The sequence below is a fragment of the Alosa alosa genome, chromosome 19, assembly GCF_017589495.1.
Source record: "Alosa alosa isolate M-15738 ecotype Scorff River chromosome 19, AALO_Geno_1.1, whole genome shotgun sequence".
Lineage (NCBI taxonomy): Eukaryota > Metazoa > Chordata > Actinopteri > Clupeiformes > Clupeidae > Alosa > Alosa alosa.
The window spans coordinates 936288-954906 of NC_063207.1; the positions used below are offsets into that span (position 1 = coordinate 936288).

General features: G+C 43.4%; 1 protein-coding gene across 2 annotated transcripts in view; it reads left to right on the forward strand.

Annotated features, from left to right (window-relative positions):
- The window catches only part of LOC125284102 (armadillo repeat-containing protein 1-like), a 30344-nt gene extending 12683 nt beyond the window's left edge, over positions 1-17661 (forward strand). Inside the window, exons 3-7 of one of the 2 annotated variants that reach the window (XM_048227857.1) lie at positions 5693-5784; positions 15765-15996; positions 16329-16445; positions 16827-16901; positions 17182-17661. In XM_048227857.1, coding sequence (XP_048083814.1) covers positions 5693-5784; positions 15765-15996; positions 16329-16445; positions 16827-16901; positions 17182-17373 — 708 coding nt within the window. In that variant the 3' untranslated portion in view covers positions 17374-17661. The remainder of the gene's footprint in view (positions 1-5692; positions 5785-15764; positions 15997-16328; positions 16446-16826; positions 16902-17181) is intronic. The other variant, XM_048227858.1, reaches the window with a different exon arrangement.
- The last annotated feature ends 958 nt before the right edge of the window (positions 17662-18619 follow it).

Sequence of the window (18619 nt, forward strand, 5' to 3'; positions counted from 1 at the left end):
TATGAAGGAGTCAGTGTGTGTGTGTGGGCGAAGAGCAGGAGTATATATGAAGGAGTCAGCGTGTGTGTGGGCGAAGAGCAGGAGTGTGATAGCTGAAGCGCAGGGCGGTAAGAGCACGAGGTGATAGTCAGCGCAGGGCGAAGAGTTAACGCAGCGTGATATAGTCACGCAGGGCGAAGAGCACGAGTGTGATAGTCAGCGCAGGGCTTAAGAGCAGGAGGTGATAGTCAGCAGTACGTAAGAGCACGAGTGTGATAGTCGAATGGTGGGCTTAACGGAAAGTACAGTCACGTGGTGGGATGGCGAGCAGTGAGTGTGATGTGGGCTGAGAAGGGAAATGCGTGGATGCACAAACAGACAAAGGAAAAGCCCACGAAGGCCCAAAAACCAGCAGCCCCACAGCTCCTCCCGCTGGGGAACACCCTTCATGCACACGCCAGTTAGGTTACGACAGGTGCACTGGCCACGCCCACGCCGCCAATACCTGCTCTGTAATGACAGACAACCAGCAGCAAGCAGGCCGGACAAGAGCAGGGGCGTCCACAATCTAAACTTCCTACATAATTATTATTTTTTATAGTCGGTAAAATAGTAGGCCCTGCTATTGTGATTAAGTCCTTTTTGTTTTGTTATAGTTAATTTACATTTGTGTTGTGTTTTGGCAATAAAGTACTAAATAGCCAAATAGGCTAGATCAAGGTCAGTGTTGAAACTACTGCATGCAAATCACTGAATACTATACAGGAGGGGGCTAATCTTTAGGCCATCTGATGTACAGTATAGGCTACCTAGGCCTTCCCGTGTTCGTGGGATTTCTTTGACAGTTAAAGGAGAAAATGTGAGGATAGTCTTCTTTGCTCCCCAGTATTCTAAAGTCTGACGTTCCAACCACTCAGATCTTCGTCAGATAGGCCTACACCATTACCTGTTGAAATATATCTGTGTGCATTCTCCTACATTCGTCCATTTCTTTGATAGCATGATTTGCTATGCGTAACAATAAATGTATTATTAGGACTCACCAGGCTTTGGTGGTAATATGCTGTGGGCTTTAATTAAGCGCATTAGTCTATGCTGTGGGCTTTAATTAGCTTTTAGGGTAGCCTATCAACATCTGGGCAATAATTATTGAACAAATTGCAGTCTACATGCCATGACAAAATATTACCAGTAGTACTGACCGAACATGAAATAGATTGTTTTACAAAGTTATGGTAATGATATTCAAGCGTGAACATTGGCTTTCATCCGTTAGCACCCTATGATTAGGCTACAACTCGTTATGTCGTCCAAAATTCATTGATGAAGGAAAGGTTCTCTTTATCCCAGAGAACCATAGGCCTACTCGTTTTACTTAGGCTAGACTAAACAGAAGAGAAGAACAGTGAGTGCTTTCGGCCATGTTGCGGCCATGTTGCGTCTTTGCTTTGGAGCAAATCTAATCGTAGAATCATACCAGACATCACTAGGCTATCTCTAATCGTAGACTAATACCCGACATCACTAGGCTATCTTTAATCATAGACTAATACCCGACATCACTAGGCTATCTCTAATCATAGAATCATTCCCGACATCACTAATCGTAGGCTATCTCTAATCATAGAATTATACCCGACATCATTAGGCTATCTAATCATAGAATTATACCCGACATCACTAGGCTATCTAATTATAGAATCATACCCAACATCATTAATCGTAGGCTATCTCTAATCGTTGACTCATACCCGACATCACTAGGCTATCTAATCACAGAATCATACCCGACATCATTAATCGTGGGCTATCTCTAATCATAGACTCTTCTCTCGCTTTCTCTGTCTATGATCTGCAGGGTTAGGGCCTCCTCGGCAGCGACGAGATTGCTGATCTTGTAGTTCATTGCGGCACAATTGACAGCAATTGAATGGTATTATGGAACTGCGGACCGAAAGAAAAAGAAACTAAACATTTTCGGTCCGTGTACCTTCTGTTCATTTGATTTTTAAATTCGAAACGAAAGTTAAAAAAATCGAAAAACGACCTTATATCTGTATTTTTTAAAAACAAAATAGGAAATTCCCTCGTGTTTTTGTTTTGGATATTCTTTGTATCCCCATGACCGAAATCCAAAATCCCTTACAACAATAATGTAAAATCGGCACTTTCCTCAATTTTTCATTTTGGCCTATCCCACTAGGCTGTCCTACATTGAAACCTATGACATTTTAATTAGAGACATGTTTGTAAACAAGCTAATTTCCGCAGAAACTTCCGCTACGTTGTCTCAACTTGGAGCAAGGGGAGTGGAGGCCGTAGAACGCAGAGTTGGAATAAATCTGACAACAATTCACTAGCACGAAATATGTATTTTGGGGGGATTAGGCCTAGGGAAGCTTAGTAGCCACTAGCCAGCTCTATATCCAAGGACGTATTTGGTTATGGTTATGGTGATAGTATTTCGCAGACGCTTCTGTTCAAAGTGACATACAACTTATTTATATTTATATTCATATTGTAACAACTGAGGCGACAAGGTTCAAATCAGTACATTTATTGGGTCAGGAGCGGGGAACACAGACAGGTCAAAACATCATTATAGCCTAGAACAGGGGGTACTCAACTACAGGGGTACTCAACTACAGGGGTACTCAACTACAGGGGGTACTCAACTACAGGGGTACTCAACTACAGGGGTACTCAACTACAGGGGTACTCAACTACAGGGGGTACTCAACTACAGGGGGTACTCAACTACAGGGGTACTCAACTACAGGGGGTACTCAACTAAAAAAAAAGGTCCACTCACCAAGTTTCCAATGTTTCCAGGGTCCGAGGCCGTCGCGTATCCAAAATTTGAACTCCAAATGAAAAAGATGATAAATCCATAACAAGAAACATTTGAACTATGCACAAAGGATAGGTTCTGTCCATGTCAGTGTGAAAAGTTGCACTTCTTCTGTGCCACCAGTTCTTTAAACTTTGGCACAAAAGGTGTGTGAGCCAGGCGTAGGCACTGGTGCAAATGTTCATTGGTGAGTTTGCCCCTGTATTTGTTCTTCACCATTGTCATTGTTAAGAAGGCTGACTCGTAGGAGTAAGTGGAAGGAAACATAGTTAGAATCTGGAGGGCCATTTTCTGCAAGACACCTGCAGGGGCCATCTTTGTCCAGAAGGTGGCAGGGTCACAGAGAGATTCCTGCAGGGCAAGGTTTTCTTGAAGCTCAATCAGCTCTGTTTGTAGAGAAGCAGCACTAGCCCATGGGCAGACCTTCAGGGCTTCATTTGAGAATTCGGTCACATTTTTTCACCAGGAATGGGTTTTCAACACACAGCAAGACCTGTTTTCCCAGGGGGAAATCTCCAAAACGGGTTTCAAAATTTGCAATCAACTTGTCCACGAATTCCACATAATTGTAGTGTTGTGGCTCTGCAGCTTGGCTTTTCAGATTTGGGAAGTAAAGCAGGCTTCCCTCCTGTAGGTCATTTTTGTAGATTTCCAGCTTCCTTTGAAAAGCGCGGATAGCTGACATGAGGTCACACACTGTGTTATTTTTGCCCTGGAGCTTCAAATTCAAATCATTGAGGTGGGAAGTGATGTCTGTCAAAAATGCAGCAATTTCCATTTTTTTATTGTTTTGGAGAAATTCCACACATGGTTTTGCTTTGGGACTGGTCTGATTCAGTAGAAATGTTTCTAACTCCTTCCGCAGTGCCCAAAAACGCTCCAACACCTTCCCCTTACTAAGCCACCTGACATTATTGTAGAGAAGTAAATCATCAAATTCTGCATCCACATCTGTGAGGAATGAGCGTAGCAGGCGATGCTGCACAGCAGAGGGCGCCCTCAAAAAGTTGATGAGCTGAAAACTCCTTTCCCAAGCTGGCACACAAAACCATCTGATGAATGACACAGTGGTATGCTATGAGGTCAGGGTGATGTGCCTTTAAGAGGGAGACTAATCCCCTCTCTCTCCCAGTCATACTTGGGGCTCCATCAGTAGCAATTGAAACAACATGCTTCAGGTCTATGCCTTGGTCTTGCAACATCTGAATCACTGCATCATAAATGTCACTGCCTCTTGTATGGCCAAGAAGGGTTTTGAGACCCAAGACATCTTCGAAAAATTCACCCTTTTCTGGGTCAAAAAATCTGACGAACATCATTAGTTGGGCTTGATCCATGTTGTCAGTGGATTCGTCCAAAGCCAATGAAATGCAATTAGCATTTTTCACTGCAGTTTTCATTTGGTGCAATAAATCATCGACGAGCATTTCGGTTCGTCTCGCTGCAGTGGAATCAGAGAGGGATATTTGGCTTATTTTAGCTATCGCTATCTCGTTCATACATTCCTTCACAACTTCGGCGTCAGTGAATGGTTTTTTATGCTTGCCCAAGACCCATGCCACTCGTAGTGACGCTTCAGTCGTGCGCTCTTGCTGGGTTGCTGACCTGACTATCACAGTTCGTGACGCTTGATATGATTCTTGCATTTGGTTTATTTTTCTGGTTCTCACCTCGCTGTTTTGGGGATAGTTTTGTTCGAAGTGCCCATGCTTTGTTTCATAGTGCCGCTTCACGTTTGAACTTTTGATGATTGCTACCATCTCATTGCAGATCAGACACATCGGTTTTGTGCTCCCCGCAGGCAGGACAAATGCATATTTCTCTGTCCACTCCGCCTTAAACTCTGGGTTTTCTGAATCCACCTTTTGTTTCTTTTCCAGCTTGGAGCACGCCATGTTTAATTCTGTTTGCTGAAAACTGATAACTAGCCCAAATCACTGACTGATATAGCCTACAGGGGGAAAAAACGTGCACCCGGCATCATGTTCGTTGCTTCGCTCAGTTGCCATAGTGATGATAAGCAACCTTGTTTTGAGATCGTGGGAAAAGACTACAACTAGAAATATCATAAATAATTACGCCTGAAACACTTTGAAAGTGTAACGAATAGCCTAATAATAATAATAATAATAATAATAATAGGCTAATAATCTTTATTAAATACAGCTTTGGTCTCGGTCTGGACGACATTGCATTTGGGTCCGCCCCCGGACCGAGATCCGCCAGTTGAGTATGTCTGGCCTAGAACACACAAGGTTAGTAACTGGTATAGCATGGTGTAGATGGTATGGAGTTGTGGTATAGCGTGGTGTAGATGGTATGTGGTATAGCGTGGTGTAGATGGTATGGAGTTGTGGTATAGCGTGGTGTAGATGGTATGTGGTATAGCGTGGTGATTTTCCTGACATCTTTTGATGGCTCTTCTCTCTGTCTTCTCCCTCCAAGGCAATTAGGTCCCATTTCACACAGTCAATCCTGTGCCTTACTGGAAGCCAGTGCAAGGACTTAACACACAGACACATACACACACACACATATACACACAGTCGATTCTGTAATTTACTGGAAGCCAGTGCAAGGACTTAAGTATTGGAATGATGTGGTCAATTCTTTTAGTTTTTGTGAGAACCCTAGCCGCTGCATTTTGTATCATCTGAAGCTGTTTGATATCTGTATGTTTGTGTGTGTATGGTGTGTGTGTGTGTCTGAAGCTGTTTGATATCTTGATGTCTTTTTAGGAAGAAGCCCATGTGCCGCTCTAACCAGTGTTTGTGATGTATGGGGTGTGTGCGTGTGTAATTTATGGTGTGTTTGGGTGTGTATGGTGTGTGTGTGCGTGTGTGTGTGTGTGTGTGTGTTTAGGCGCTGAGGTTCCTAGCCGAGTGCCGCTCTAACCGGGAGAAGATGAGGACTGAGCTGGGGATGATGCTCAGCCTTCAGAATGTCACACACAAGTAAGTATGTGTGTGTGTGTGTGTGTGTGTCTATCATTGATACTAAGCTGACATGGTGTGTGTGTGTGTGTGTGTGTGTGTGTGTGTGTGTGTCTCTCATTGATACTAAGCTGACATGGTGTGTGTGTGTGTGTGTGTGTATGTGTGTGTGTGTGTGTGTCTCTCTCTCATTGATACTAAGCTGATATGGTGTGTGTGTTAGTGTTGTCACGATACCAAAATTAATGTTTCAATACCGATACCAAGTCAAGAATTGCGATTTTGATACTTATTCGATACTTTTTAAAAAATGTATTTGATTTGGGGGCCCCACCACCTTGACATCATCATCAGTCATATTGAATATACTGTAGTGTGATCATTCACACCAGTGGCCATCCCAGATTCTGCTTGACTCTTGACTCTCTCCACACAAACACACATGGAAAATGATGGCTTATGTCAGTGGCTCTCAACCTTTTTTCAGTAATGTACCCCCTGTAAAATATTTTTTCAGCCAAGTACCCCCTAAGCATTTTTAGTTGAGAAAAAAGACTTAAAACAGAGCACTGTGACATCAGTGTCTAATTTATTAAACTTTGGAACCATGACTCTATCCATAAACTTCAACCACGACTCCACCGTTTGAGTTTTGACAGTGATTGACAGGTGATGGCGGGTGGCATGTGACAGGTTGGGTTGAACCATCCTGGTATGGGAGGGACTCTGGGTTTTTAGGATAATGAAATTGAATAGCCTACTGAAATATAAAATAAATTTTTATGAACTTATACTTTCCTGAAATATTTATTAAATAATTGTTTTTAAAGTATTTTTGCATGGATTCTCCATGGATTATTTCTTTTTAAATGTATGTATATTTTAACCATAAGCTGTTTTTAGGGCATTTTCACTACCTATATTCATAAGGATTTATTCTGGTCATTGTAAGTGCCACACACACAAATTATATATTGTTTTTTTCAGCAGAGTCTAGGCTATCCAGATCTGCCATAATTTCATTGTACTAGCATTGATTTTATTTTGATTTTTAGAATTAAAATATAAAAAGCATATTATAAAAATTCTTATATTTTGACATGTATCTTACCACAGCAAGCTCATCAAGCTCTACATGCATTTCATGTGTGTGTAGGGCAGACTGTCCTGAATCTGGCAATATCATTGCCATGGTGGAGGGATTCTCGGGGGCTGAGCAATTTACAGACAGGTGTGCGCCTTACAGAAATAAATGCCATTTTTTTATTTAGCGATTAAAAATGACCTTTTTGCGCTCCATATCTGTGACACGAACTGATCTGACCTGACTTGACCCGAGTTTACGTGTGTGTGCCTATGGTTTCTGCACTCATAATTCTCTACAACTTTTTACTGCATTGCCATGAACAAAGTAAAGGCAAAAAAGGTGTTTCTTTGCCGAACAAATTGGGATGCAATGTGAGCCTTGAATTGGATGCCATGCAGGTAGGATCTCAAAACCGGATTATGAACATTCTTTGCCATAGAGAAACACACAATAGCGTTGGATTATAAACATGCTTTGCTACAAAAACAGACAAAAACGTGAGGTCGAGCTATATGAAGTTATTATTTTGCTTCGTCTGTTTTATAACCCAGAAGGATGTACTTGGTATCAAATGATAGCTCTGTGTCTCCTTTTTCATCTGACATGCGTGGCATATCTATCCGATCACAGGTCCGCGAGTAATTCAAACTAATGGGTGTGCAGCATTGGTTTTTGTACATGACGCTATTATTTTGCAGTCACTTTGTCTGTTTTCATAAGCCATAAGGATCAACATACTTGCTATCAATGGATAGCCCTGTGTCTCCTCTTTCATCTGATATGCTTGCCATATCTATGTGTTCACGGGTTTGCGAGTAATTCAAACAAGAGTAATGGGTGCGCAGGTGAACGCAGAGAAGTATAGACTGTAAATATGGTGCGAATTGATTTAATTTCATGTTTTTTTCATACTTTAACGTACAGACAAGTGCGTTACTGAGAAGTAGATAATCTGTGATGTTGCTTTGTGTGTGTGTGTGTGTGTGTGTGTCTGTGTGTGTCTGTGTGTGTGTGCGTGGTCTCGTTGGAAAGCCCCACTACTGCTCTGTCACGCATGAACAGTTGCGGAGCAATTTAACAGAGAAGAAAGGGCGTCAATGGGGTTCTAAGGGTTAAAATCTCCATTACCCCTGGAATGCCTTCCATTACCCCAGAAGTGCAGCGTACCCCATTTGAGAACCACTGGCTTATGTCATATTTCATATATTCTGCATAATTGCTAGTAAATATATTTAGCAATTTGAAAACTATTCTAAAACTATAACTATTTTTAAACTATTACACTTAGGCATATCTTTAAGATGTGTAGGTCTAATTGAGTGCACATTGGTGATGAGTAGGTCTAATGAAGTGCACATTGGTGATGTGTAGGTGTAATTGAGTGCCTGTCACTTTAAGAGATACGTGAGAGTAATTGACCTTGTCTCACGGTTTTAGTCTAGTGAATAAAAGTTGCACATAGCGCATAAGGATATGTGGATGCAATTAATTATGTTTTGTATGTTATTAGATAAAATAAATGTTCAAAAAATGTACAAGTCGAAGAAAATCTTTCTGGGTCTTGCAATGTTCATTAATGATTTTAGCGAGCAATAATTGTCAAATGTGACCTGAGCTAGCGGGATAGTTAGCAAGGATGTCTCTTCAGATGTAAAAGTTTGCCATGGTTGCTTAGCCTATTTCTAAATTACATTGACTGCACATACGTCAATCCCATGCACACAGCAATCAGCATAGGTTTCCTTTATGTACTTACATACTTATATATAACTTACATAATCTATAAGGTTTGGTTGGGGTGGTATGTTGTGTCATAATATTTGGGGGCCTAGCAGCGAAGCTGCGAAGGCACCCATTGAGTTACTAGCTTTTCCTATTATTACACTTCCGGCATTGGAGTCTATGGCAGCCCATAGAACGCATGGCTAAAAAGTGCTGAAATTTGGCAGAAAGTTTCGGGACACTCCACTGACCACTCACGCTCATTTACGGATCTCTAAACCCAGCCGTCTAGCGCCACCAACGGGTCAAAATTTGGCCGAAAATAGAACCGCTGGGTCTAAAGGTTTGAAATTCGGCGCACTGATTCAGAACTGTCCCATGATCACTCTCACCAATTTACAGAACTCTATGCCCAACACTCTAGCGCCACCAATGGGTCGAACCTGGATTGCATTCACGCATGTGACCATTGAACGGTGGGTCCGATTTTCACAAATAAGGCACGGTTGGAATCCCTGGACCGACCTAAGTTCAATGACGTCACTTTCCGCCATATTGGACCTCCGCCATATTGGATTTAGTCCAAACTCTACGAAAAGTTTCAGCGTTCACAAATTTCATCTGATTTTCACGGAACTTGGCGGAGATGATCTTCTGCCCGAGCCGCACAAACGACACTTGTCAGATTTTTCAATTTCCTTTTTGTTTGCCCGTGACAGCCAATCAAATATGTTGATAAACCCGCCAAACAGGAAGTGGACTAACATCTCCGTGACGCTTTGAGTTAACATAACAAAACTCGATACCATTAGTCAGGACACTGTCCCAATCATTCACAGCAATTTGTATGCATATACATTGAACACTCTAGCGCCACCACCAGTTCAATGCTGGACATGCGTTCATGCGCGTGATCCTTGACTTTTGTCTGATTTTCATGATTGAGGTAGTGTCTGAACCCTTGGACCATACAGATATCATCGACCCCTATCCTATCACTTTCCGCCATATTAGACCTCCGCCATATTGGATTTAGTCCAAACTCTACGAAAAGTTTCAGCGGTTACAAATTTCATCCGATTTTCACAGAACTTGGCGGAGATGATCTTCAGACCGAGCCACACAAACGATATTTGTCAGATTTTTTTATTTTATTTTTGTTTGCCCGTGACAGCCAATCAAATATGTCAATGAAGCCACCAAACAGGAAGTGGGCTAACATTTCGGCTATGCTTTAATATATGAAGTCCAAACTTGGTACAGGGACTTGGTATCTGATTGTGAGGATGCACTACAAAATTGGCATTATGTGGCTTCTATAGGGGGCGCTGTAATACAGGAAGTGAGCTTGTATCTCAGCAACGCTTTGGTGTACAAAGTCCAAACTTGGTATAAGGACCTGTTACCTGATTGTGAGGACACACAAGGACATTGGTGTATTTTGGCCTCTAGGGGCGCTGTAACAAAGTAAATGAGCTTATTTCTCAGCCGTTCTTTATCCAATTGCCATCAAACTTGCTGTGAGTGCTTGCTCATGCCATGGCAACGCCATTCCTGCTATAGCGCACTGCTAGGCCCCCGCATTGCTGCTTGCAGCTATATTTTTATTTGTTTTACCATTTTCTGGGATTCTAACTGAACAAAATGATAGTCAGTCAATGTTCCAACCAATTGGATTTTGTTGAGTGGCGTGGTGTCTCTTGGGCAGTAGCACGCTAGTAAACCATAGGCAGAGAATGGGATTCCCGCTAGCATGGTAGCTAGCTTTCTATGCTAAGCTAAGCGAAAATACGAACAAACAAATCATATTGCTTATTACGAAACAAAATGTTAATGTCTGTATGTGAAACAGTAGGAATTACCAAAAATTCCCTGTTAATTCCTGTGAATTCCCATTAATTCCCATAATTTCCTTTAATTCCATGAAAGTTTCCAATTTGGAATATTTCCAAAATTTCCCAGCTTAACTTCCCATGGAAAGTTTCCGGTAAGTTTCCGGAAATGTTCCGCCCCTTTGCAACCCTAGTTACCATAGCATCACTTGAACTAGCAGCCATGTCTCGCTGTTTATAACACGACTGTGCTATAAACAGCGAGACATAATAATAATAATAATAATAATAAAGCTTTATTTGTATAGCACCTTTCATACACAGAATGCAGCTCAAAGTGCTTTACATTTGAAGCATGTAACACAATAATAGTCAGTCAGTCATTATCAATCACTTTTCTTTGCTGTTTATGATATACCAGCAACATATCAAAAATATAGAAAATGTACTGGCAGCCTTAACCCTCTTACCCCACAAACCGCCATATGGCAACTGTGGCAGGAAAAACTCCCATATTCCAGGAAGAAACCTTGAGCAGCTTCTGGCTGGCTAAGCCCTCAATAGTAGCAGATGTAGAATAATCTGAAAATGTAGTCTACAGGATAAGATGAGTTAACTAAAAGCTTTCCTGTACAGGTATGTTTTCAGATCTTTTTTAAAATATTTACTGAACTTCGCCTGCTTGATGTACAGAGGCAGGGTGTTCCATAGTTCAGAGGGGCATAATGGATAAGCGCAGCTTCTCCACTTTGTTTGTGGAGCACTTTGGAGTGCGATTAAAAGATTAGAATTGGATGATCTAAGTTTCCTTTGTGGTTGATAAGATAAGCTCAGAGATATATATGAAGGTGCTATGCCATTCAGAGCTTTGTAAGTAATTAACAAAACCTTAAAATCAATTCTATAGGAAATAGGGAGCCAGTGCAGTTCAGCCAACACAGGGGTGATGTGTTCTCTCTTCTTAGTCTTAGTTAAAAGTCTAGCAGAGTTCTGTATGAGTGCCAATTTCTTTAGATGTTTTTGGGAAGACCAGTGAAAAGTGCATTGCAGTAGTCTAACCTGCTAGTGATAAAGTGAATTAGTTTTTCTGCATCTTGTTGAGTTAAAAGGGGCACTTTGGCAATGTTTCTCAAGTGGAAATAGGCTGTCTGAGTAACTTTTACGAATATGGGGCTTAAAACTTAACTCTGCATCTAAGATGACACGAGGCTTGTTACTTTTGGTTTAACCTGGTGTGCCAAGTTCCCCAGATTACTAAGAATAATATCTAAGCTTTAGTTTTGGTCCAACCAGAAGTACCTCTGTTTTGTCATCATTTAGTTTCAAAAAGTTTTGCTCATCCACTGATTAATGGAGGTTAGGCATGCAGTGAGGGAGCAAAGGCCATCTGGGTTAGTTGGCTCCACAGAAAGATACAATTGGGTATCATCTGCGTAGCTGTGGAAGTTTACATTATGCTGACTTATGGCGTTTCCCAATGGAAGCATATATAGAGAAAATAGCAGGGGACTAAAGGCAGCTCCCTGGGCCACACCAAAAGGCAAGTCATGTTTTCAGATACATGATCTCCTAGACTGATATAAAAATCTCTGCCAGTAATGTAGGTTTGAAACCAGTTTAGAGCATTATCAGAGACCCACCCACTTTAAAGGCGGTGAATTAGGATGCTATGATCAATGGTGTCAAATGGCACTCAAATCCAGAAGAATAAGGATTGAGACTTTGTTTGAGTGGTAGCTAGTCTGAGATCATTGACTATTTTACTAGAGCCGTTTCTGTGCTGTGATTTGATCTAAAACCTGATTGGAATTTTTCAAAGGATACTGTTTTCGTTGAGGAAGGTATTTAACTGATTACAAACAACTTTTTCAAGTACTTTGCTCAAAAAGCGATAGATTTGATATAGGCCTGTAGTTGCTCAGATTGGTATGGTCAAGATTTGACTTTTTAAGTAAAGGTTTCACAACAGCGGTTTTAAAAGCAGCTGGAAATATACCTGTTTCTAATGAGGTATTTATTACCTTGAGAAAAAAAGGGAGCTAAGCCATCATATACTTTTTTGAGGAATGTAGTAGGGATTGGATCTAAAACACATGTTGAGGAGCGGTTTGAGTTATAATTTTACCAAGCTCAGATTGAGTAATAGTGCTAAAGGACCTTCATTTTGGGGGCTGTTTTGGGTGTACTATCAAACATATTACTTGTGTTACCAATAGCCTCCCTTATAGAAATGACTTTGTTTTGAAGAAGTCTGCAAATTCTTAGCATCTTAGAGAGGATGCCTGACTGAGTGTATCAAAAGGTGTTTGATGCAATAGCCTATCAATGGTAGAGAACAACACCCTAGAGTTTCCACTGTTTTCAGCAATTACCTTAGAGAAGTGGTTCCTCCTCTCATTCGAATAGCTCTATTATAATTTGCAATTTTTTCTTTTAGAATGTACGGTGAACCTGTAACTTAGTTTTTCTCCATGTTCTCTCAGCTTTCCTACATGATCTTTTTTAGATCATGGATATTTTCGTTCATCAAAGGTGTCAGTTTGCTACAGGGCCTTTTTTTAGTCTTTAAGGGTGCCACTCTGTCAAGCAGAAGCCTAATTCACGATTGAGAGCCTCTACCATTTGATCAATGGGATGATGTAAAATATCTAAATTTATGGAGTCTATAAGAGCTATGAACTGCTGTTCTGCTCTAATGTCCAAAACCTTGATTTGATTGCAATTTCGGGATGAATTTTTTGGAGTATGTAGTACTATATTAAAAGATACACAATGATGATCAGACATATTTATATCATTTACTGATAAGTCTGTGACTTCTATCCCTCTGGAAATGACTAGATCGAGGGTGTTGCCAAGGTTGTGGGTGGGTCCTGTAACATGCTGCTTTAGCTCTAAACTGTCCAACACATTAAGGAACTTACTGGCTTTAGCATCAGTTGTCTCATTGACATGAATATTGAAGTCGCCATTTACAATTATCCGATCATAGCTAGTGATGATGGCGACATAAGTTCAGAAAACTGGTCGAAAGCCAGTCCATAGTTTAGGAGGCGGTATAAGGTTAATAGAAGTACAGCTGGGTCAGCCTTCAGAGTGAGGGCAATATACTCAAAGGAAGCGAATTAGCCAAAAGTTGACTTCGTGTGCAACTATATTTGTTTGAGAGAATGGAGGCAATTCCACCACCTCGTTTACCTTGTCTAATTGAGTGGAAGAAATTATAATTTGGGGGACAAGTCTCAACAAGAACAGCTTCGCTGTCTGAAGTCAGCCAGGTTTCAACAAGAAACAGAAAATCCAATTTTTTCACTAATAAAATCATTGATTGCAAAGGTTTTGGTAGTAAGTGCACCTATATTTAGTAAACCCATGTTAGCTGAAAATGCCTCTGGCTTTTGAGGAATATGCTGAGGTATGGAAAAGAATATTTGTTAGGTTTCTAGTTTTAAATTTGTCTTTTCTTTTTACTATCGTTGGGTAGAAATCAAGCGTTGGAATAGAACTATAAGCATAAGTCCTGCTATTGCATGACACAGCTTGATCTATGGTAGTAGTATTGTATGTTACCCTGCAGAAAACATTCTCAGACTCATCCACATGTATAATGCCATTCAAATCAATACCTGGGGGGCGTGAATCTGTAATATTTTCTACAGAATGTCAATGTCTCAGTGTGGACGCTATGTTGTCAGAGAGTAGCCTGGCTCCATGTTGGTTTGGGTGGAGACCATCACGCTTCAGCATACTGGGCCTCTCCCAGAACAAGCCCCAGTTGTTGACATAGGGGATGCTTAGGAAGCGCAGTAGCGTTTGAGCCAGGTGTGGAGATCGAACAGTCTGGACCATCTCTCAGCACCTTTTTCTGTAGGTAGGGAGAGGCCCAGAGATGACAAAGCGTTTTTCTGTGCCCATCAGAGTGGTGATGAGAGTTTTGTAGTTTTCCTGCAGTGCTACTGACTGCTTATCTCTGATGTCGTTCGTGGCCTAATGCATTAATGCGATGATGTTGTTGACCTTGGTGTGGCGGGCCAGGATGCTTGGGAGTTTCTGCTGGATGTCAAGGACCTTGGCACCAGGGAAGCAGTAGACCTTGGAGGGACCGCTACATGATGGGGAATGCAGAGGTCTCTAACCATGGAACTGCCGATGACCAGGGTGGAGGTTGATGAGGTCGGGGAGGAGGGGGGGGCGCCCGACTTTGAGGAGGGACCAGGATGGTTGTCCGGGGCTGGAGGGGCTCCTCATCCTCGGTCAGAATGGCATAGCGATTTTCCAGTCGTATAGGTTGGGCTGGGCCTGAGTGCGTCCGGACCGTCTGCCCGTGCTTGTGATGCTTGCTTCACGCCATGGCTCAGGCTGGTGTGGAGTGGAGCTGGCCAGCAGAGCAGGCTTGGTTCTCAGCAGAGGCGGGGAGAGGCAACAGGGACAGAAGTTGCATTAGTGCATGGCATGGTTAAAGTATTGGAGGACAGAGTGAAATCAGGGCATCTGGCATTTGTGTGTGTAAGAGAGGTAACGTTACTTACGGAGAGAATGGTGTCGAGGAACTGTTCATCCTTCTCAATCTGATGGAGGGTCGCTATTCTGGCTTCGAGTTCCACTATCTTTTCGCTGAGAAGGACGCATGAGTCGCAGCCTGGTGCACAGCTGAGGGGAGGCATCGTGTCGCGGCGCTAGTTCATGTGTGTGTGAGGAGAAAAGACGCACAGCCACAGGTTAGGGGAGGAGGCGCTAGAAGCATGCCTTGTGCACACGCATGTTACTTCAAAAGAACACGGTCATTCTCAAAAGTATAGTAGTATAGTATAGTATATATACTTTTTTGATCCCGTGAGGGAAATTTGGTCTCTGCATTTTAACCCAATCGGTGAATTAGTGAAACACAAACAGCACACAGTGTAAACACAGTGAGGTGAAGCACACACTAATCCCGGCGCAGTGAGCTGCCTGCTACAACGGCGGCGCTCGGGGAGCAGTGAGGGGTTAGGTGCCTTGCTCAAGGGCACTTTAGCCGCGGCCCACCCTCTGGTTACAAGTCCAGAGTGCTAACCAGTGGGCCACGGCTGCCCAAAAGTATCGATACTAATAAAATTAGGCATCGTGGCATTTTTAATTTCAGGGTATTGTGATACTTTTGTAGTATCGGTGCACCGTGCAACACAAGTGTGTGTCCATCTCTCCAATGCTGAACTGCGGTGTGTGTGTGTGTGTATGTGTGTGTGTGTGTGTGTGTGTGTGTGTGTGTGTGTGTGTGTGTGTCCATCTCTCCAATGCTGAACTGCGGTGTGTGTGTGTGTGTGTGTGTGCGTGCGTGTGTGTGTGTGTGTGCGTGCGTGCGCTCGTGTGTGTGCATGCAGGGTGGGCAGTCCTGGTGAGACGTGTGTGTGTGTGTGTACCTGCAGGGTGGGCAGTCCTGGTGAGACGTGTGTGTTGGCTGCAGAGGTACTGGAGCGACTCAGGGCGGTGTGTGAGGAGGAGGAAGAAGGGGCGGAGCTTCCCTACAGCTGCCGACGCCCACGCTTCTTCCTGGGCAACGCCAACAAGCGCGCCAAGACACTCACACTCCACATCCACGGCCTCGACGACACGGTAGGTGTGTGTGTGTGTGGGCAACGGCAACAAGCGCGCCAAGACACTCACACTTCACAGGCACGTGTGTGTGTGTGTGTTGGACATCGCCAACAAGCGTGCCAAGACACTCACACTCCACAGGCACGTGTGTGTGTGTGTGTGTTGGGCATCGCCAACAAGCGCGCCAAGACACTCACACTCCACAGGCACATGTGTGTGTGTTTGTGTGGGTTAATAGCCCAAATGTTATTCCACTGCTGTGAGTCACTTTGGCCAAATGAATTAATCTAATGTAAATGTGTGTTTGTGTGTGTTTATGTGGGCTTGTGTGTGTGTGTGTGCGTGTGTAGAGCCGTAGGAGTGTGTGTGAGGAGGCACTCCTGAAGGTCAGAGGGGTCATCAGCTTCACATTCCAAATGGAGCTCAAGAGATGCATCATCCGCATCAGATCTGACCTCACAGCAGAGGTACACACACACACACACACACAACAGATCTGACTTCACAGCAGAGGTACACACACACACACACACACACACACACACATCAGATCTGACCTCACAGCAGAGTTACACACACACACACACATCAGATCTGACCTCACAGCAGTCACACACACACACACACACACACACACACACACACACACATCAGATCTGACCTCACAGCAGTTACACACACACACACACATCAGATCTGACCTCACAGCAGAGGCACACACACATGCACGCACGCACATACACACACACACACTCACACACACACACACACATACTCACGCACGCACATACACGCACACGCACACATACCCTAGAACACGGACACGCTGCATTGATGTGTGTTTTCAGACTCTAGGTGCAGCCATCTCTTCCACTGGAGTCCTGACTGCTCAACAGGTGGTGAAGAGGGAGGACGGTTCAGAGGTCAGATGTGTGTGTGTGTGTGTGTGTGTGTGTGTGTTTGTGTGTGTTTGTGTGTGTGTGTGTGTGTGTGTGTGTGTGTGTGTTTGTGTGTGTGTGTTTTGTGTGTGTGTGTGTGTGTGTGTTTGTGTGTGTGTGTTTGTGTGTGTGTGTGTGTATTTGTTTGTTTGTGTTTGGGTGTGTGTTTGTGTGTGTGTGTGTGTGTGTTTGTGTTTGGGTGTGTGGTGTGGGGTGTGTGTCTGCCGGAGTACCATCTGATGTTGTGTGTGTGTGTGTGTTGCAGGTGCTGATCCCCTGCGTGGCAGACGAGTGTGTGTGTGCAGTCCAGGGTGTGTGTCTGCCGGAGTACCTGCCGGAGGATGAGAGTCCGGCGGTGGAGGCGGCCCGCGCCGTCAGCGGAAAACCAACCAATCAGGAGGCAGCAGGATGGGTCAACACCGCCACCAACTTCCTGTCCCGCTCTTTCTACTGGTGACCACTTCCTGTTTGGGTTATTCTACAGTGGACAACTTTCTTCTCCACCTCTATACTGATGACCACTTCCTCTTCTGCCTCTATACTGATGACCACTTCCTCTTCCGCCTCTATACTGATGATCACCTGTTTACCTTTCTACTGCGACGCATTCTAGTTTTTGAAGACTGCACTTCCTGTCTGTTGTGACACACACACACACTCTTAGACTGATCTGTACTAAAGTATGTCACACACACACACACACACACACACACACACACACACACACACACACTCTTAGACTGATCTGGACCAAAGTATGTCACACACACACACTCTTAGACTATTCTGGACTAAAGTATGTCACACACACACACACACACACACACACACACTCTTAGACTGATCTGGACCAAAGTATGTCACACACACACACACTCTTAGACTGATCTGGACCAGTATGTCACACACACACACGCACACACTCTTAGACTGATCTGGACCAAAGTATGTGATGGATTGTTCTCCTGATCATGTTCATTCTGTAGTTGTGTTTCTGTCAGGGTTGTGACTGCAAATGTGTTTCTGTGTTGTGTGTGTGATTGTGAGGTGTATCTACATGTGTCTGTCTGTGAGATGCATGTAGTGTGTGTGTGTGTGTGTCTGTTTGTGAGTTGTGTGTAAAACTTAAAGGCCCCCTCTGTGAGTCACTCCCTGAAGGTGAAGCCCTTCAGTTGGGTTGGCTGATGGCACTGTTAGCTCTTTAGCCTGTTAGCTGATTCAGTGGCTGATGGCACCGTTAGCTCTTTTGCCTGTTAGCTGATTCAGTAGCTGATGGCACTGTTAGCTCTTTAGCCTGTTATCTGGGTTAGCCCTCTAAGGTGCTGATTCAGTAGCTGATGGCACTGTTAGCTCATTAGCCTGTTAGCTGATTCAGTGGCTGATGGCACCATTAGCTCTTTAGCCTGTTAGCTGATTCAGTGGCTGATGGCACTGTTAGCTCTTTAGTCTGTTAACTGATTCAGTGGCTGGTGGCACTGTAAGCTCTTTAGCCTGTTGTCTGAGTTAGCCCTCTAAGGTGCTGATTCAGTGGCTATTCATGCGCTCGGTCAGTTGAGACCTTGCCCACAAAATTCGTTTAGCTCTGTGACAGTTTTTGTAGGCCTATGCAAGGATGGCTGAATGTCAACGGACTTGTGCGCTATGCACAAATAGAACTTCAACAGTGCATTTTGCCCAAGAACCCAGACTTGAGGATCAAATGG